Source organism: Chanos chanos, chromosome 14 (genome assembly GCF_902362185.1).
Source record: "Chanos chanos chromosome 14, fChaCha1.1, whole genome shotgun sequence".
In the NCBI taxonomy this organism is placed as follows: domain Eukaryota; kingdom Metazoa; phylum Chordata; class Actinopteri; order Gonorynchiformes; family Chanidae; genus Chanos; species Chanos chanos.
The window spans coordinates 18,882,931-18,901,276 of NC_044508.1; the positions used below are offsets into that span (position 1 = coordinate 18,882,931).

At 41.0% G+C, this 18,346-nt stretch overlaps 1 protein-coding gene across 1 annotated transcript; it reads right to left on the reverse strand.

The window, feature by feature from the left end:
• Window positions 1-13,309: 13,309 nt before the first annotated feature.
• Window positions 13,310-16,431, reverse strand: LOC115827504 (leucine-rich repeat-containing protein 15-like). The gene is made up of 4 exons (XM_030791375.1): window positions 16,359-16,431; window positions 14,074-15,983; window positions 14,001-14,038; window positions 13,310-13,894 (listed from the first exon to the last, which is right to left on the reverse strand). The coding sequence occupies exons 2-4, from the start codon at window positions 15,973-15,975 to the stop codon at window positions 13,657-13,659; spliced, it is 2,178 nt and encodes a 725-aa protein (XP_030647235.1). The 5' UTR covers window positions 15,976-15,983; window positions 16,359-16,431; the 3' UTR covers window positions 13,310-13,656.
• Between the last annotated feature and the right edge of the window lie 1,915 nt (window positions 16,432-18,346).

The window sequence follows — 18,346 nt, forward strand, 5'->3', positions numbered from 1 at the left end:
CTTTCACTTTTACTGTGACCTTCCAGTCTCATGTGACTTTTCACTAAAACTTGTCTCACGCAAGCCAAACGCAATGAGAATCGTCAGTGCGTCTCTTGTTTATATGAGCATTTCTCCCTCTTTTGTTCCCCCCCCCCCCCCCCCCCCCCCCCCCAACCCCTGGCAGCTGCAGAGTGTTCATCTGTCACTCAGCACATACTTCCATCTCAGATTCATCTCTGTCTTCCACAGGTAATGTTTCACTCCTCAGGGGCAAGGAACTGAGAAAGGGGAGAGGGGGTGCTGTCTGTCTGAAGCTTCGCACATTTCTGTAAAATGTTGCGCCTGACAGCCTGAGTGCATGATTTATAATGTGTGTGTGTGTGTGTGTGTGTGTGTGTGTGTGTGCGCGTGCACGCGCGCGTATGTGTGTGTGTGGGTGGGTGTGTGTGTGTGTGACAGAGAGAAAGATTGAGAGAATCTACTAACCCTCCCAGTACGCTACGGTTACAGTTCAGGGGAAAACTGGCCATTCATGACTGGGTGTTAACAAGCTGTTAACTTGGGTCCCAGTTTGGAACAAGTGCTGCTGGAGTCCCCATCCACCAGAGGAAACACAGATACACATATACAAGCCCACACAGTGTATACGTATACAAACACTGATGTGTTCACATATACAAGCACATACAGACTTATTCAACACACTTATGCCCTCAAACCGTGACATTCTTACACCGGACAGAAATTCACTCGTACAGGGACTATCTTACACATGCTATCAATAACACATACATTTTTATTGAGCAGCAGTCCACAGCAATTTATCTTATGTGTTATTGTAGTACTCTGGCATTCCTGCTGTAAACTACCACAGACACACGCTGAACAAATTCACTGAATGCAGAATGGTCTGTGTTTCCTCAAACGCTAGAATGATGTAGTTTTCCTCTGTGTCTGTTTATTAGCTGTGTACTTCTAGCTTTTGGCATGTTTTTAAGTCATTATTTAAATCATTAAGTCATTTTTAAGTCTATATAGCACTGGGTTTCTAACTGATTTTAGTGAACTGATTTAAAACCTCGAGCGTTATAGGAATGCACCCACAAACAGGCTTTGTTGGCTGTGTGTAGTTGTGTGTGTGTGTGTGTTTAAATGTGCACAGCTTGCTCAGGTGTAAAGCTAGGAGAGTGCAATCAGCCTAGCTCGTTAATAGCCACACAAAGAGGGTGTTTGCGGTCATGTTCGAAGCTTTCAGAAACATTTATTAGCAACTTAATTAGCACTTTGTGTGTTAAACCCTGCAGAAGACTGCTGTCACTGGGTCAAGAGAGAACATACGTGTCTGTGAGAGAAAACAAACAAACATAAAACAAACCCACTTTTGACATCTTCTAAAAGGTTCTCTACAGATATTTCTTCATTTTCAACTTCAAAGCTGTTACACCCTCCGCGTTAATGCTGAGTGTTTTGACCGTGCCGTCATGTGGCGAGGGCCAGGGTGTTTGTCATTTTGTCAACCGCTTGGAATTCCTCGTTTAATTGAATGACCTAGTGTAGTGTCACATTGAGAAAAGGATTACGACACGTTTTTCCTTTCTTTTAGTTTTTTCTAACCTCCTCTGAAGAGGAATGCAATAAAAAACACAGCTGCATGTAACCTCTTTAATGAATGGCGGTCGACGGCGAATGAAACATTGATTATATGCGTATTTAACGGCACTTCATCAAGAGTGGCTTTCACAGAAGAGGGCAAACCATTACAGAGGGTCTCGCCCTGTTGGAGGGGATATGATTCCCCCTCTGATGATTGTAATGCAGCGATAAGGAGCTTAGGGTCCTTGTTACCCCCCCCCCCCACCCCCCTCCCCGATAGCGAATTGGAAATAAAGAGCATCATGGGGAGAGCAATACAAGAGATTATCGTTTTTGGAGAGCGACCTCTTTCCCCTACCTCACCACCACATATACACACACCCAACATTGAGTTCAGGTCAGCCATCTCTAATTGTAGTCTTTATTTTTTTTTTTTTCGCCATGGATAAAGGTAAACTGGTTCTCTCTCTTGGGGTTAGGGTAATGAACATTACAGTCCGGTTCACTGGCACGCAAAGGACGCCAGAGCTTTGACCACCAGCAGGGCTGGGGGGCCAATGCCTGAGTGAGCACAGTTTTTACAGGCATTCATGTCTGAACAGGTCCCCTCTCGTAACAGGAACAGAATGGACCTTCATGGGGGTAAGAATGTGTCTGTCTGTCTGGGTTTTTATAAAAAAAAAAAAAAGAGAGAGAGAGAGAGAGAGAGAGAGAGAGAGAGAGAGAGAGAAAGAAACCCAGCCTCTTGGAAAACTGTCAAATTGGCAAAACCAAATTAATGACTTTTAGTACACATCTTCTAGCCTCAGCACTCGTTATGAATTTCGACCTGCATCGTCTCAAATCCTGTTTTATTACACTAAAAGCAAGACGGGCTGAAGTAATCATAAACACCTGGATTGCCACTAGCTCCAAGTTATGGCCCAACTGGTGGTAACTGATAAATAGAGATGGGAGCACTGGTGGGTCCCACACTCAATGATTCCTTTTCACTTTGTCATCAGCTGCATGAAGTGGCTCTTTGTGTGCAGAATGTCTCGTGGCTACAGTTGAACGCAGTCTTGAGACAGCGGAAAGAGAAGAGAGAGGGAGAAAACCGATGGTGGCTGTGACTGTCTTCCTCCCAGACGCCCCCCCGAGAATCCACTCCTACATGTCTGGACGTGTGTGTGTGTGTGTGTGGCCTTGCACTCACACGTCATCTCACTCTTTCTCACACACACACACACACACACACACACACACACACACACACACACACCACATCTGTCCTTTCCAGCAAAAACAGCCTCCATTTTCCCATCATCATCATCATCATCATCATCATTGTTGTCGTCACTGCCATCAAACCAAATCATTTTCACAGACATGTGTTTCATTATCTTTTCTTCATCTTTACCATGCATAAAAAGATTCATTTGTGACATGTGTTGTTCTCTCTCTTGACAAAGTCTCTGAGGATCATTAATGTGTGGTTCAGCTGCTCTTGACAAAAAAATAAGCAACAGGGCAAGGCTCTTCAAATTTCCCTCTTAAACAACAAAACCAACATCCCTCCACACACACACACACACACACACACACACACACACACACACACACACACACACACACACAAAAGAAAAAAAACATTGTAGCTCTTTCAGTCTGGCTGCCCATAGGAACAGGCTTTTCCCCTAGTCTACACAGTCTCACGTAGTCACAGATGTTGCAATGGGTTAAGATGGGCTCAAAAGCCTATTGTTTCCTTTTTATGTCTTTCATTATTATGTCCTTTCGTTAGTTTTTCCTCTCTTTCTGTCTCTGTCTCTCCCTCTCTCTCTGTCTCCCTGTCTCTCAGCCCCCTACTACAGAGTGGCCCTGTCCAGTGAGAGTGTGCTGAAAAGCTCTCGAACGGTGACTGGAGCTCCAGGGGGTCTTTCTGCCAGCCACAGCCCAGGCGAAAGCCCCCATTGTGGGTATCAGCAGGCAGCCAGGGCTACCGTGGTACTCTTCATCCAGCATGCATTATGTCGGTTCAGTCATTCTCCAGCAAGAGGTTAGGGGGTCATCCTCCTTCTGCTGCCCCCCCAACCCCCCCCACCCTCACCCCCACACCCCGCCCTGTGTGTGGAACGTACCTGCCTTGTGAACTCCCACACATTCACTCTGGAGGAGAGGGCAACTTTGTGGAAAAAGTCAATGAGAATTATGAATCTAGTAACGTTGAGTTGGGCGGGGGTGGAGGATGATTCTGTTCAATCTCCAGATTCTGAAAAGAGAAAAGCGAAACGACTGCTCATTGGAGCTTGTGACAGTTGAATGCGGGTATATCAGGATCAGGGTGTGGAGTTAGAATACCTGCATTGTTGAAGATGAAAAGTTATTGAAATCTATAAATAAGACTTTGGTGATAGTTTTTCTTATATTGGTAGTGTTCCTTATGGGGGAAGCAATTGGTTTGTGTATGTGTGTGTGTGTGTGTGTGTTTGTGTGTGTGTGTAAGTGTAGTTACAGCTCCCTTATATTATGAAGTAGAGCTAGTGAAAGATTAATGCCAAACATTTGGATGCAGTCTACCGCCAGACCCCTCTCCATCTCCTTATCTTGACACTGGCTTTTGCCTCCAGGGAATTTCCTCTCGACGAGGAAAGGCAAACACACCCTCTCTTTAACCATTAAGAATCACAAAAGTATGTAAATTACTGATTAATATCTGGAGAGCCAGTCAACGAACGCATGTGGTGTTTGTTTTGTGCCAACTATATCTTTAGAGGTTTTTTTAGAGGCTCACATATATACATGTATTTAAATTTATACTTTGTAACACACACACACACACACACACACACACACACACATATTTGCAGGTACATTTCCTCATTTAGCAGATGCCTTTGACTGAAGTGACTCATGAAAGATAATACATGTATATACAGTACAAGTATATGTATGTACACACACACACACACACACACACACACACACACACTCACACCCTCACAGGGTCACATAGATGTATACCTTACAGTTCAGGTCCAGTATGCTTGTGGCATTTTTACCATGGCTCACAGATGGAGATGAATAAGCCCTGTAATGACCAGATTTAGCGGAACGTCCAATAGTGGTGCTGAAAGAGCCCTGCCAGAGCCTTTCTCAGGAAGCAGAGACATTGTGGCTGTCATCACCCTGAGTGGATCTGTCACTGGTGATGTACAGCCACAGAGACTTCTCTCTGACCCCACATTACCAGTGCATTAACCTCCTCCGGACACAACCCTTCAGCCCTAAAATCCTGACCCTGAATCCCCTCTCACGGCCACAGGGGGTCCCTCACTTGCCTTCACACTCTCTGCATGTACACCGCATTGTGTTCCCCGGCCTTTGTGTCATTGTTAAATAACACTCCTGTAAGTCCTCCAGACCTCCTCCTGTGGCGCCTCCATTGGAGAGACTGGGAAAGACTGTTTCTCGTGCCAGGACGAGCATGCTCTATCTCTTGCTCTTGCTCTTTCTCCCTCTCTCTCTCTCTCTCTCTCTCTCTCTCTCAGTGGGATGGTAAGGGTTAGCTCCTCCAGGGGTTGCAGGTACTTTTCATCCGGCCTAGCAGGCGAGCTCCAGCGTCCTGCTGCTGGAAATTAGTCGTCGGCTGGCCTCTCTTTCTGGCGGTGTCAGGCTGGGCCCCTGATGAGAGATTTGTTGATATGATAACTCGATTAGGCCCCGGGCTGGATGTCATGGTGGCGGGGAGCCAGAGGAGCACAGGGAGGCCTTGCTCCTGCTCCTTAACTTCTCTTCAGGAGACCACAATTTGTGCTCCTAATTGGTTAATTGGTCAGTTTGTGTGTATTTACATTCTGTGGCAAGTCTAGAGAGCTGATCCTGTATTTGTCTCTCAGACAAAAGATGACATACAGATGCCACAGTGCGTTCGGTGGATCAGAGGAAGAGACATGAAACAAACTCTGAGCTGTTTTATATCGTCTGCAGTGTGTTACTTTAATGTGGGCGAGTTTGTTGCTCATTTGATACAAGACTCCCTCAGATGGACATTTCTGACAACTTAGCATCATCTAAATATTGGGGTTGTTGTAAGAGAAAATGTATACCGTATTGTATATATTTAGAGTTTTATCAGTGACAACCTACAGTTGCATTCACCGGCCACACTGATTGAGCGATATTGGTTTAACAGGTGATTTGTGGATAGGTTTGGCTTTGTTGAAAACATGAGGGATTCTTGGCTTTGTTTGCTGAACTGTTTACTGGAATGTACTAGAGGATGTGAAAGACTCTCAGTCAATGCCCGATAGTCATTCCTCACATGGCCCCACGCTTTTAGCTCAAACATCAGAAATAATTCAATTAAATCACTCAGATTTTGCATCTCAAATGCCTCTTTGTGAGAGACATTTGCATCATAAAACACAAGAATTTTGTGCATCTGATGCAGCTGACCCTGTATAAGTGAATTGTCTGTGCTTTGGCTTGATGAAATATACATGCATAGCATGGCTGTCACTACGGTAACAGCGTGCCACTCTATCATAGGGACAGTTCTAATAGAAGCTCCACGCAGGTAACCATGACCAAAACACTGCTCTACTCTGCGTAAATGTTCTGGAATATTCACTACACCTTCAGCGAACACTAACAGCAACAACAACAACATCAATAATAATAATAATAATAATAATAATAATAATAATAATAATAGTAATTTTTCTGTTCAGTAAATGATTAGGGAACAAACATCTCCATGTAACTGTTCTTAGATTAACATGCTGACAGAAGTGTATATCTGAACATTTTTGTAAGGTTGATAAGTCATTGGTTTGACATGTTTGTGTTCAAAGTGAAAAGTAGTCCATTCCATTTATTAGGGTACAGACTGTTTGTATGGGCTGTGTGTTCAAATGCAGAAAAAAATGGTCTGCTCTGAACCCATTAAAGTGTTGTTATAACCACTTTCATCTTTATCAGACTCAGTCTTTATTTGACTTGAATTTAAGTCAAATAAAAATGATTGTTTGCACAGCACAGAACACTTTGATTGTGTCTGTAGATGACCTTTGACCTGCTGTTAAGCCTTTGATTTGGACAATGTGTTCAAGTTGTGCGTGTCTCCTCTGCACTCCTATCACCTCCTCTGACTCCTCCAGTGCCTGTATTTGTTTTCTTTTGAATGACTCATTCATAAAGCAATCAAAGTAGAATTTTGGGAAACGTTTTCAAATTTACTGTTAAAGAGAAACCGTGCACGTTGAATGGCAGTTGGATGCATGTGAAACGTACAAACTGAGGTGCAGTTACGTGCAATTGTCTGCACCAGCTCATTGGCTTTTTAGTCACAGTGTATTGCAAAGCTAGTCTAAATGGTGCAATAAAGAAATGACACTAATCAAGAAGGTTTTTTTTTTTTTAACTGTTTAATTTACACAGCTGCTCATTCAGTTCTGTCACATCACTATATGAGGTCACTGAGGTAAACGTGAAGCTCATTTGAAATGGTTAAGGTTTGATTCTGTAACAGTGAGAGAGAATCACCACCAATATGATTATTTACTTTTACTATGATATACAATATAAGCGAAGGGTGACTGTAGAAAAAGAAGTAATGAATTGTGGTGACCAGACTTTTAGTAAACAAAACTACATAGCCATAATACAGGACCGTGTTACAGTTGATGGGTGTTTATATTTGGCTGTGTTTCAGTTCTTGCAGACAGAATTAATGGCCTTGAATGAACCTTCCCCATCTCCTGGTTAACCTGAAGCCCTCAGATTCACACAGGTCCTGCAGTCCTTAAGCATAAAGATGGCAAAATTTGTGGAATACTGACACCTAGTGGTCAAACTGTTGTGACCAAGCATTGCATAGTTGTTGAAATTAAGAAATTTGATCAGTGTTGAACTTCAAATGGAAATCATGTTCCTGATCACAACTTTTTTTTTCTTTTTTAACATCTCTCTCTGTCATACTCTTTGACTTTTTACATGTGTGCCATTAATTAGGGAGCATATTAAAGGCATACCGAAAGTATGCTCCGAAATGAACATGTTTATTAAAAATTGATATATGATCTTTATTTAAACAAACAAGGGTTAAGTTTGAATTGACCTAAAACTCTGGTGCTACATGAGCCTCCAGTGTACTTCTACATGTACAAATTTGAACAAACGTATGGCCTGGCAGTGTTTTATTGACTGTAATTAAAGATTACAAAACATGTCCTGAAAACAGGGGGGGCACTAATGGCACTTTTATTCAGAATACTGTCAAACAGAATGCCCACTAGACTAAATATATATAATAATAATAATAATAATAATAATAATAATAATAATAAACATATATATATATATATATATATATTTCAAATGTTTTAAAAAACGTTGACTTTTGTGTGAAAAATTAATCTGTGAGGAAACAAAAGAGTACTAAACAAGGAAAAACTTTTAACTTAACTTTTTTAACTTTAAATTTTTAAGTAAAAAAAAAAAAGCATCAAATATTCTAAAAAAAAAAAAAAGTAATTTTAAAAGAAGTAAGAATGGTATCCTGTTGAATTTGTGGCAAAGTACATTGTGCTCCTCTATTTCATATTTTCAGTTGGGTATACATGAGTTAAGTATCAGTTATTATAACTACTATAGTTTACTCAGTACCCTCTTGAATTGAACTCATTTGTTTATGGTTCAAGAGCAGCAATAATTTGTTTAGAAACTGTACACTAATCAGATAGTACGACTAAATGTTCCACTGGAAATGTTATGATGTATTTGTAGAACTGCAGGAGTCCTGATATGGATGTTTCTCAGACACGACATCGTTTCTGTCCACCTGCCGGGGGTGCTGGTGCAGAGCCTGTCCAAGAACAACTGCCTCAATTTTCAGGGGCTGGTTGAGTTGTTGGTAATGTGGTGAAAACGATTGCTGTTGGAATAGTCAGATGTGTAGTAATTTGTAAGGATGTAGTTCTTGATAACATTGAGGTTGTCTGTGGAGTGGCTGCTGTTAATGTTGTTGTTGGTGCTGGGGTGTGTTCCAGAAAGCGTGTTTAGTGAAAACTCAGAGTTAACTCAGAGTAAGTAGTAAACCTCCTAATAGAAGAGCCCTATGGCTTCATTCTTCTAGCAAAACAAAGCCATAATGCTCTTCTATTAGGAGGTTTACTCCTTAGTGCTCTTCTATTAGGAGGTTTACTACTACTTACATAGTGCTCTTCTATTAGGAGGTTTACTTACTTTTACATTTTCACTAAATCCTCTATCTGGAATACACCCCAGTTGTAGTATTTGGTTTTGTTGTTGGTGTAGTCATTGTTGTGAGTAAATTTGTTGAGACCGTGACTGTGGTAGTTGTTCTCATAGGCATTGCTGTTGTTTAAGATTCAAGATTCCTTTTACTGTTATGTCTCATTATACAAGTATAAGAGAGTAAAAATCCTAGGTTTTGGCTCCTTGACAGTTGCAGCAACAATAGTAATAAATAACAATAGAACAGCAAAAAAAAATAAGGAGATATAATATAAATAGTTTCAAGTGTGTACAAAATACAAGGAAAATAGTAGCAAAAACAGTAAGGACAAGGTAATATAAAAAGTGTTCAGTGTGTACAAAGTGCTGTGTGTATGTAAGTCCTGGCTTGGTAACTGTGTATGTGTGTGTGTGCTAGTTTGTGTGTTTAAGTGTGTTTGTGTATGCACGGTGACGGCCATGTGTTTGTGTTTGCGTGTGCCATAGTCTGGTTAGTGTTCATTGTTCATAAGTCTTGTTGCCTGGTGGAAGAAACTGTCCCGGAGCCTACTGGTCCGGGCCTTGAGGCTGCGGTACAGCTTGCCAGATGGCAGCAGCTGAAACAGTGCATGTTTGGGGTGGCTGGGGTCTTTGATAATCCTATGGGCCTTGCTGACGCAACGACCATTGTAAATATCCTGGATGGAGGGAAGCTCACGTCCACTGATGTTCTGGGCTGTCCACATGACTTGCTGCAGCGCTTTGCGGTTGCCATGCCAGGCAGTGATGGCTCCAGTCAAGATACTCTTGGTTGTGCCTCTGTAGAAGGCCTGAAGGATCTTGGGCCCCAAGCTGAACTTCTTCAGCTGCCTGAGATGAAAGAGCATTGTTGTGTCTTTGTCACCACATGGGCTTGGTGATGTGAATGCCGAGGAACTTGAAGTTACTGACTCTCTTCACAGCAGACCTGTTGATGGTGATGGGGTCTAGCCTCTCTCCTCTCCTTCTGTAATCCACAGCCAGCTCCTTGGTCTTACTGATGGTTAGAGAGAGGTTGTTTTCCTGGCACCACTATGTCAGGTTGATGACCTCTCTCCTTTAGGCTGTTTCATCATTTTTGGTAATCAGGCGTATCACAGTCGTCTTGTTGGCAAACTTGATTACCGTGTTGGAACTGTGTGTGGCCACGCAGTTGTGTGTGTACAGGGAGTAGAGGAGGGGGCTCAGGACACAGCCTTTGGGAGGCTCCTGTGTGGAGGGTCAGAGGAGCAGAGGTGTTGGAGCCCATCTGCACGACCTGGCATCGACCCAACAGGAAGTCCAGGATCCAGCTGCACAGACTGAGGCTGAGATCCTCTGATGTGAACATTTTGATGTGTGTGTGTGTGTGTGTGTGTGTGTGTGTGTGTCTGTGTGTTTGTGTGTCTGTGTGTTTGTGTGAGAATTTGTGTTTTTGTATGCATGTGTATAAGTGTACATACACATACATTTCACAGTACAAATTTCTTGTCATTGACTTTCTTGTTAAAGTCATAGGAAGAAAAAAAAAAGCTCAATGATCATTTCACCATAAGTAGCAAACCTTTAATTACAAATTAAACTTACCTGGTGGTTTTGTATTCAAATAGTTTGCTGTTCAGATGTTGAGAAAAATTTTAACCCGTAGTTCACACTACTTATCTCCATATCTCTTAGGCCAGTCCCGAGCAGGGAGAGCTGTGAAGCCCATGAGGGGGTGGGACAACTCACCCTATGTTTTTCACTGATAAGGATTGGCCACCATATTGCAAGCTTTTCCAATACTTCATAATATGCTGAGGTTTACTAAGCTGTTCTTCCTAAGTCTTGCTGTATTCTAGAGACTTGAAATTTTTATGTTTGTGTTATTCACAACGTCATGATATTATAAATATTGCTGATATGAACAATAGTGTTTTCAATGTGATAAGGATTGGCCACCATATTGCAAACTTTTTTTTTTTTACCTCTCTCTGTCATACTCTTTGACCTCAGAAATATTTACCAGTAATTAGGGAAGCATATTAAAGGCATACTGAAAATGTGCAAGGAAAATTACATGTTTTTTTTATTAATTGACATGTGACCATATATATTTTACACAACACTTGGCTGTTATATTATGCCTGCTGAATGATATTATGAATGGAAGTGACGGAGGTGTGGAACCTTGATGCTTGGAAAGACGAGAGTAATGAAAGTACGGGTGTTCTCCCTCTTCCTCTCTCTCTCTCTCTCTCTCTCTCTCTCTCTCTCTATCTGTCTCTCTATCTCTCTGTCTGCCTGTCTCTCTCTCTCTCACACACACTCTCTCTCTGTGTCTCTCTCTTTCACTCATTCAGTTTTTCTCTCTAGCAATGGGCAAGGACAATGAGATCATTCATATTCCCTCCAATAACATGTGACAAACATGCTCCCCTGACTGGACAAGTCCTTTTTTCTGAGGATAATTAATGAGGCATTTTGCCAAACACCTGTGACAAATGACAAGGTTAATAAAACTTGAACCGGAGCGGTAAGTGCTCGGAGAACAGACATTAAAGCGCCTGCCAAGATTATAACCTGTGTCACAATGAACAGTGACTTTTTGTCCTGGTATGTTATGGAAGTGTGGTTTGATGAGGTAGCTTTTTAATTTTTACTATCATTGCCACCTAGCAGTGTTTAAGATACAGACAATGTGCTAATTTAGGAAAAAATGATAAAGTGTTTAAATTGATAATTCATGTATCCTTTTATTAATAATTTATAAACTCATAGCTTGTGCTTCTCGTAACATTTTGTATATTTGTTCCGCTTTACGTGGTCATCAATATATTATAACATATGAAAGCCATTTTGGTGCTACTGCTGCTGATGTTGTTGTTGTTGTTGTTGGTGGTGGTGGTGGTGGTGGTGCTTTGTAAACTTGAACAGTGATTTCTCCTGATTGAACAGTGAGATCTGGGTGGGGCAGTGTCAACAGTGTAACAAAATGATGCAACTAGCTGGACCCAAATATTCGATTATTCGGATATTCCTTCAATGGGTAGGTATTTAGTTTTCAATTTTGAGATTAAGATATTCGTTTTTTTTTTTCAGATTGTCCCGGTTTTCACCACAGTTAAAATAATAATAACGCTACACTTGTTTTCAGCGTTTACAAAGACGTTTTACATGTTCTGTCCCACTCATTATTACCCGTATTCAACACTGATTTGTCTGTTTATGTGTCAATCACATTTTGTCGTTGTCAAGGGTGTTGCTAAGACGCTTGGGTCTCTGTCTGACAGAATCTGTCAGTACACTAAAGGTTAGCATCCTGCCGAAGAGAAAGTCAGTCTTGACTAAAGACCTCCAGAAGGCTTACCTGGTTCTTCATGAAATAGCAACAGAAAAAACTGCGTTCTGCACACTCTGCAGGAGTCAATTTTCGGTCGCGCATGGTGGAAATGATGACGTAAAAGATCACGTTAATGGAAACGCCTATATAGGCGTGCATGAACGTGACGGGCACTTAATTTGCTTGGAAAATAGTTGCAACTGATCCAAACAGTTAAAGTAAAACATAAGAGGTAATGTGGGACACCCCCCCCCAAAAAAAAAGCAAATATTCGCTGGTGATTACTACATAGCTCCGGAGCCCAAAAACTGGTACTGGGACCAGCCCTAGATGTGATAATAATGTAACACCGTTGTCTCTTTATATGCATTATACCACAGAGAGAGAGAGCGCACTATGACATCAGAGCAAGAGTTAGTAAAAAGACGAGGGTTAAGTTTGTATTTGTCTAGGACTCGATGCTACCATCTGCTGAGCCTCCAGTGTCTGTAAGTCATTAGCATTTCTCTCTACTTAGCATGTACAACTTTGAACAAACACACGGCATGTTTTCGGGCAATGTTTTGTCGACTGTAATTAAAGTGTACAAGGATGTGGACAGATGTGCCATCTGGAAAACAGCTGTATGGGAATCCCATAATTCTGAAATGTATTCTCATTAAAGCAGTAGAGGAGAGTTCATCCCTGAGTAATAAACAGATATCTGAATGGTGTAAAGCGCATGCTCTGAAAACAGGTGAAGCACTAGTGGCAGTCTCATTCAGAGTACTGTCAAAAAGCATGCCCATTAGACTAAAGTACAAACTTTTTAAAAAAAGAAAAATGATATTTTGTGAAACAACAACAATAACAAGTACAACAAAAACAAGAAGAAGATCAACAACAACAAAAAAAACATCTGTGAAGAAAAGAAAAAGAACTCAACAAGGCAGAATTTTTAACTTTGAACATATTTGAACTATCTGGCACACACTGTAAAAGAAAGCTTGAAATATATCCTCTATATAATGCAGCAGACAATTATACAGATAAACATTAGGTACATTAGACATCATCTTATATGCATCATATAAACATTCTAAAAAAAAAAAAAGAAAAAAAAAGTAAGATTGGTATCCTGTTGAATTTGTGGTAAAATACATTGTGCTCCTTTGTTTAATATTTTCAGTTAGGTATACATGAGTTGAGTATCAGTCATTACTACTATAGTTTACTCAGTGCCTTCCTAAATTAAGTTCATTTGTGTACAGTTTGAGGTCAGCAACGTACTCTTACCATTATTCTTTTAGAAACTGTAAACTAATCAGATGGTACGACTAAATGTTCCACTAGATATGTTATGATGTGGTTGTAAAGCTGCAGGAGTCCTAGATATGGATGTTTCTCAGACACGACATCTTTTCTGTCTACCTGCAGGGGGTGTTAGTGCAGAGCCTGTCTAAGAACAACTGCCTCAATTTTCAGCTCGATCTTTTCCAAAACCACACCTGTGATAGCTTCTAATCACGGGATAGTGAAGACCCTCAAAGAGCCACAGTTTCCATCTCACGGGCTGGTCTCAACACGACAGACTTTCTGTGTGAGAAATGGGTTAGGCTGACACGGGTGTAGGGCTTCTCGACTTGCTGAAGGGAGCAATACAGAGTGTATGTGAATTTGGCCAGCACGCCTGTACACAAGATCTCCACTACAAGCATGGTTGTGTAGAATACCATTTGTGATTTACAATGTGAGGCCATATCTGGTCTGGATGAGTAGAGGCTGTAGGAGGTGTGGGGCTGAGGATAGACACCCTCCACACAGGAGAAGGTCCTGCTGGTGGTTGCTGATTTGGTTGGACATGTTGTTGTCGTTGCAGTTGTTTTACTTGGTGCTGTGGTTGTAGTAACAGTTGTAGAAGGTGAACTTGTGGTTGGTTGAGTTGTTGGTGATGTGGCGACTGGTATAGTGGTGAAAACAGTTGTTAGAGTAGTCAGATGTGTAGTAATCTGTAAGGCTGTAGTTCTTGATACTGTAGTTGTTGGTAATGTCGATGTTGTCTGTGAAGTGGTTGTTGTTGGTGTTGTTCGTACAGTTGTTGTTGTTGGTGTAGTTGTAGTTGTTGAGGGTAAATTGGTTGTGGTGATGACCGTGGTAGTCGTCATCATAGTCGTTGTTGTTGTTGGGGGTAGTGTTGGGGTTGTTGAGGTTGTTATTATTGTTGTTGGTGCTGTTGTTGTTGTAGGTGTTGTGGTCGTTGTTGTAGGCGTTACAGTTGTTGTAGGTGTTGTGGTTGTTGTTGTAGGTGTTGTGGTCGTTGTTGTAGGCGTTACAGTTGTTGTAGGTGTTGTGGTCGTTGTTGTTGGTGTTACAGTTGTTGGTGGTGTTGTGGTCGTTGTTGTAGGTGTTACTGTTGTTGTAGGTGTTGTGGTTGTTGTTGTCCTTACGGTGGTTGTTGATGTAGTTGGGACAGTTGTCAGTGGTGTCGTAGTTGTGATTAAGCAAGTGGTAGTTGGTGGTGCTGTTGGGCATATCAGCTGATCTTCTGATAGGGAGAGGATAGACTCCCCTCTTAATGTCTCTGGGTATAGACAAGTCAGAGAGGATGACCTGATCTTCTCTTTGTTGTCCTGTATCCATACAAAAAATGGGAGAAGTTTACAATCACACTCCCAGGGATTATCATCCAGATAAATTTTGTTAAGTTTTGGTAAGGAATCAAAAATTTGAGCAGGGAGCACTTTCAGAGGATTACCGGCCAGTTTGAGAGTTGTCAGAGATTGTAGTTTTTTAAAGTCCTCTGGCTTTAAGACCCCAATTGTGTTATTCTGGAGGTTGAGTTCTGTGATCTTGTCAAGACCCTCAAAAAAGTCCCCATTGAGATTTGAGAACTTGTTTCGGGACAGATCCAGCTTCTTGAGTTTTTTAAGAGGACTGAAAACCCCAGCAGGTAAAGTCGTGAGATTATTTGAACGTAGGCTCAAGTCTGTCAGTTTCGGCAGCTCTCCAAAGAGGACTTGGGGCAGATTTGTCAGTTGATTGTTGTGCAGGGATAGACTTTTAAGAAGCGTAAATCCAACAAACATCTCTGAGGGAAGTTCAGTCAAAAGATTGTTGTCCAGAAAGAGTTTTGTCAGTTTGCCTTTATGTGGAAATAAATTGGGTGAAATGTTTGTTATTCTGTTTTGTTGTATAGCAATTTCTTTCAGATTAGGAAGATTGTCAAAAATGCCTTCTGGAATGGCATCCAACTGGTTTTCATATAGCCTTAAAACCTCCAGCTTGTTTAACTTTGAGAACAGTGATGGGGTGACTGATGTAAGGTTGTTTTTGGCAAGATGGAGAGAAGTAAGATTTTCCAAGTTATCAAAAGTTCCTTCTTCAATGAAAGTGATCTGATTAATATGTAACTGGAGATCTTGAAGTTCCTTCAGTTCATCAAACAATCCTTTATGAAGACTTGTAATTTTGTTGCTTTTCAGGATCAGTCTCTCAAGCTTAGTGAGGTCTTGAAAAAGTCCATCAGGTAGAGATGATATTTGAGTGCCTGAAATCTCAATGATCTTGAGGTTCTCCAAGCCTTCAAATGCACCTGCCTCAATGGAATGAGTTGGTGTACCAACAAACTCCACTTGTTCCAGCTGAGGGTTTTTAGCAAAGGCTCCCTTTGGAATTATGCCAATCTTGCTGTTAACAAAGAATACTCTTTTTACTTCTTCTCTCAGTGTCTCAGGCACTGCTGTTACTGCTTCATCAAAGACCTCTTTATCAGGACAATGCTTCTCATCATCATCACATTCCTCAGCAGAGCAAGTTAACAGCAAGTGCAGTAGAAGGACGATACCGGTTAGTTCTCTAAACATGCTTGTATCTAAGGAAGAACAGAGCAACAAAACAAACATACCAGTTTTATCAATGCAATGGAGTAATGACAAGTCTTTAAAGATTTGTTTGATACTGAAATGAAAGATTTGATGGTATTTTCAATAAAACTATTAAAAATCAAGCTTCTCTTGTAAAGTCAGATTTCAGATCATTATTAGATTTAGGTGTGTGTGTGTGTGTGTGTGTGTGTGTGTGTGTGAATTCGTGTTTTTGTATGCGCTTGTGTAAGTGTATGTACACATACATTTCACTGTCCAAATTTCTTGTTATCGACTTAAAGTCATAGGGAGAAATAAAAGTCATAGGGAGAAATAAAAAGCTGTATCATCATTTCACCATAAGTAGCAAACCTTAAACTTACCTGGTGGTTTGGTCTTCAAATGGTGTGTTGTTCAGAAGTATTGGTGTTGAGAAAAATATTAACATGTAGTTCACACTGCTTATCTCCATATCTCTTAGGCCAGTCCCGAGCAGGGAGATCTGTGCAACCCATGAGGGGGTGGGGACAACTCACCCTGTGTTTTTCACTGATAAGGATTGGCCACCATATTGCAAGCTTTTCCAATACTTCATAATATGCTGAGGTTTACTAAGCTGTTTTTCCTCAGTCTAGTTACACATTCTTGCTTGATACAAGACTCACACTGGTCACTTCAGACAGCAGGATGGCAAAACTCTGGCCATCAACAACAGCGAAGGGTCTCGTATCTTGGCAGCTCATGTGAGCAAACGTGTTGGTTACTCAAGCCTTGATCACTTCATGTTTCACACAAAGGTGATTTTCCTATTCATGCGGTTCTGAAAACCACTCATCCAGGAATCAGTGCTGTACATGACAAGTACTGTAATGACTTTGGTTCTTACAAAGAGTCACATTTCACCACAAGGGTAGCTATATCAGTATACTGTACTCTAAGAGGGAAAATATAACAAGCAGGAACACTTCTGAATACACTACATGCTACAACAAGAACATAATAAGTGGATAACAAAACATAAAGACATTCAGCAAAGCATTCTGGGTCATAAATGCTAAGCACAGTCTCTGCATTGTGTTGCTAGGGACTCGTTGCAGAGGGACCATGGGCAGATTAGATGCTAGCTCGGTCGCTGCACTACTTTACATGTCTTACAAACAGCATATAGAGGTTTAACACCATTACTCTCGACTCTTAGGAACTTCTTTAAAACCTTAGACTTGCCCGAAAGCTTTGTCAGTGTGTGTGAGACGGATCAGCTGTCCGTCATGTATGGACTGTTTGCAGGCACGAACTGTTTATGCACATTTACCGCACAACCATACACATTAACCCCATAACACGGACTGAGTACAAGCCAAATATTTATTGATCGTTGTCACTGTAATTTTGTTGTGTGTGTGTGTGATGTCCAATGTCTTCATTTATTTATTTATTGATCTATAATCTATCGGGAAAAGAGACTAATGATAGTATTCTATAGTATTCTATAACATTTTCAATTAAGTTGGCCAACGAATCAATTTTGCATATTCCACTATCCTCATATTACCGTTTAACTGCTACGTTAGGTTGGGTTGTCTGTGTGTAAATGTTGAATTTAATTTGTGTGATTGCTGATTGTTAAACGTAAGAGCTGTTGCTTACCTGTTTGATGCTTCCCGGGGGTGAGATTTGCGCCAGTGATGTCAAAGAAACCGGTATGTCACAGCCAGAGCCGTTGAAAGTGATGTAAGGTATGCTAACTTAATGTATGTTAACATGAATGAGCTCTTTCCCTCCAAAAACAAAAATGATATAAATAAATGATAAACTGATTTAGTTGTCACTCCGCCACTCCACATACCAAACTGACATTAACATATAGGCCTTAAGTGTAGAGGCAGTTAATAATACACACAAATGGTTTAATATTTTAATATTTACCATTTGATATTGCTTACGCTGCTGTCTGTCCTATAGAGAACTTGACAGCGCATGGTTTGTTTGGAACTATTGAAGGCGTACATGAACCACGTGATAGCGTAGTGGCGAGATCAATCAATCACAACTCTCTCTCTCAACTGCTCTGGTCACAGCCTTAGGTATTTTAAAAGAAAAGTCCCGCGGACAGCACAGGAGGTCCGTTTACATCACATCCTGTTTTTAAAGTATAAAAGCCCTCCATTTTGTTTTAGATGGTGTGGGAGAAGCAGTAGCAGTTTGCATGTGGATCTGATAATTGAAAAGTCTTGCAGGATTTATGTCTTGTTTGTTTTCCTGGCAAGACCTGTGTAAATACTGTAAACAGTGTAAATACGTTATTATTTTGGTTTGGTTTCTCTCATTTCTTTCCTGTTTATTATTGCCACTAAAATAAATTCACTGGGTG

Coding starts and splice junctions, on each gene's coding strand:
- LOC115827504 (XM_030791375.1), bottom strand. CDS start 15,975: ATGTTTAGAGAACTAACCGGTATCGTCCTTCTACTGCACTTGCTGTTA. Junction 14,039..14,073: donor CTGTTTTCACCACTATACCA/GTCGCCACATCA, acceptor ACCAACCACAAG/TTCACCTTCTACAACTGTTA. Junction 13,895..14,000: donor TACTACAACCACAGCACCAA/GTAAAACAACTG, acceptor CACCTCCTACAG/CCTCTACTCATCCAGACCAG.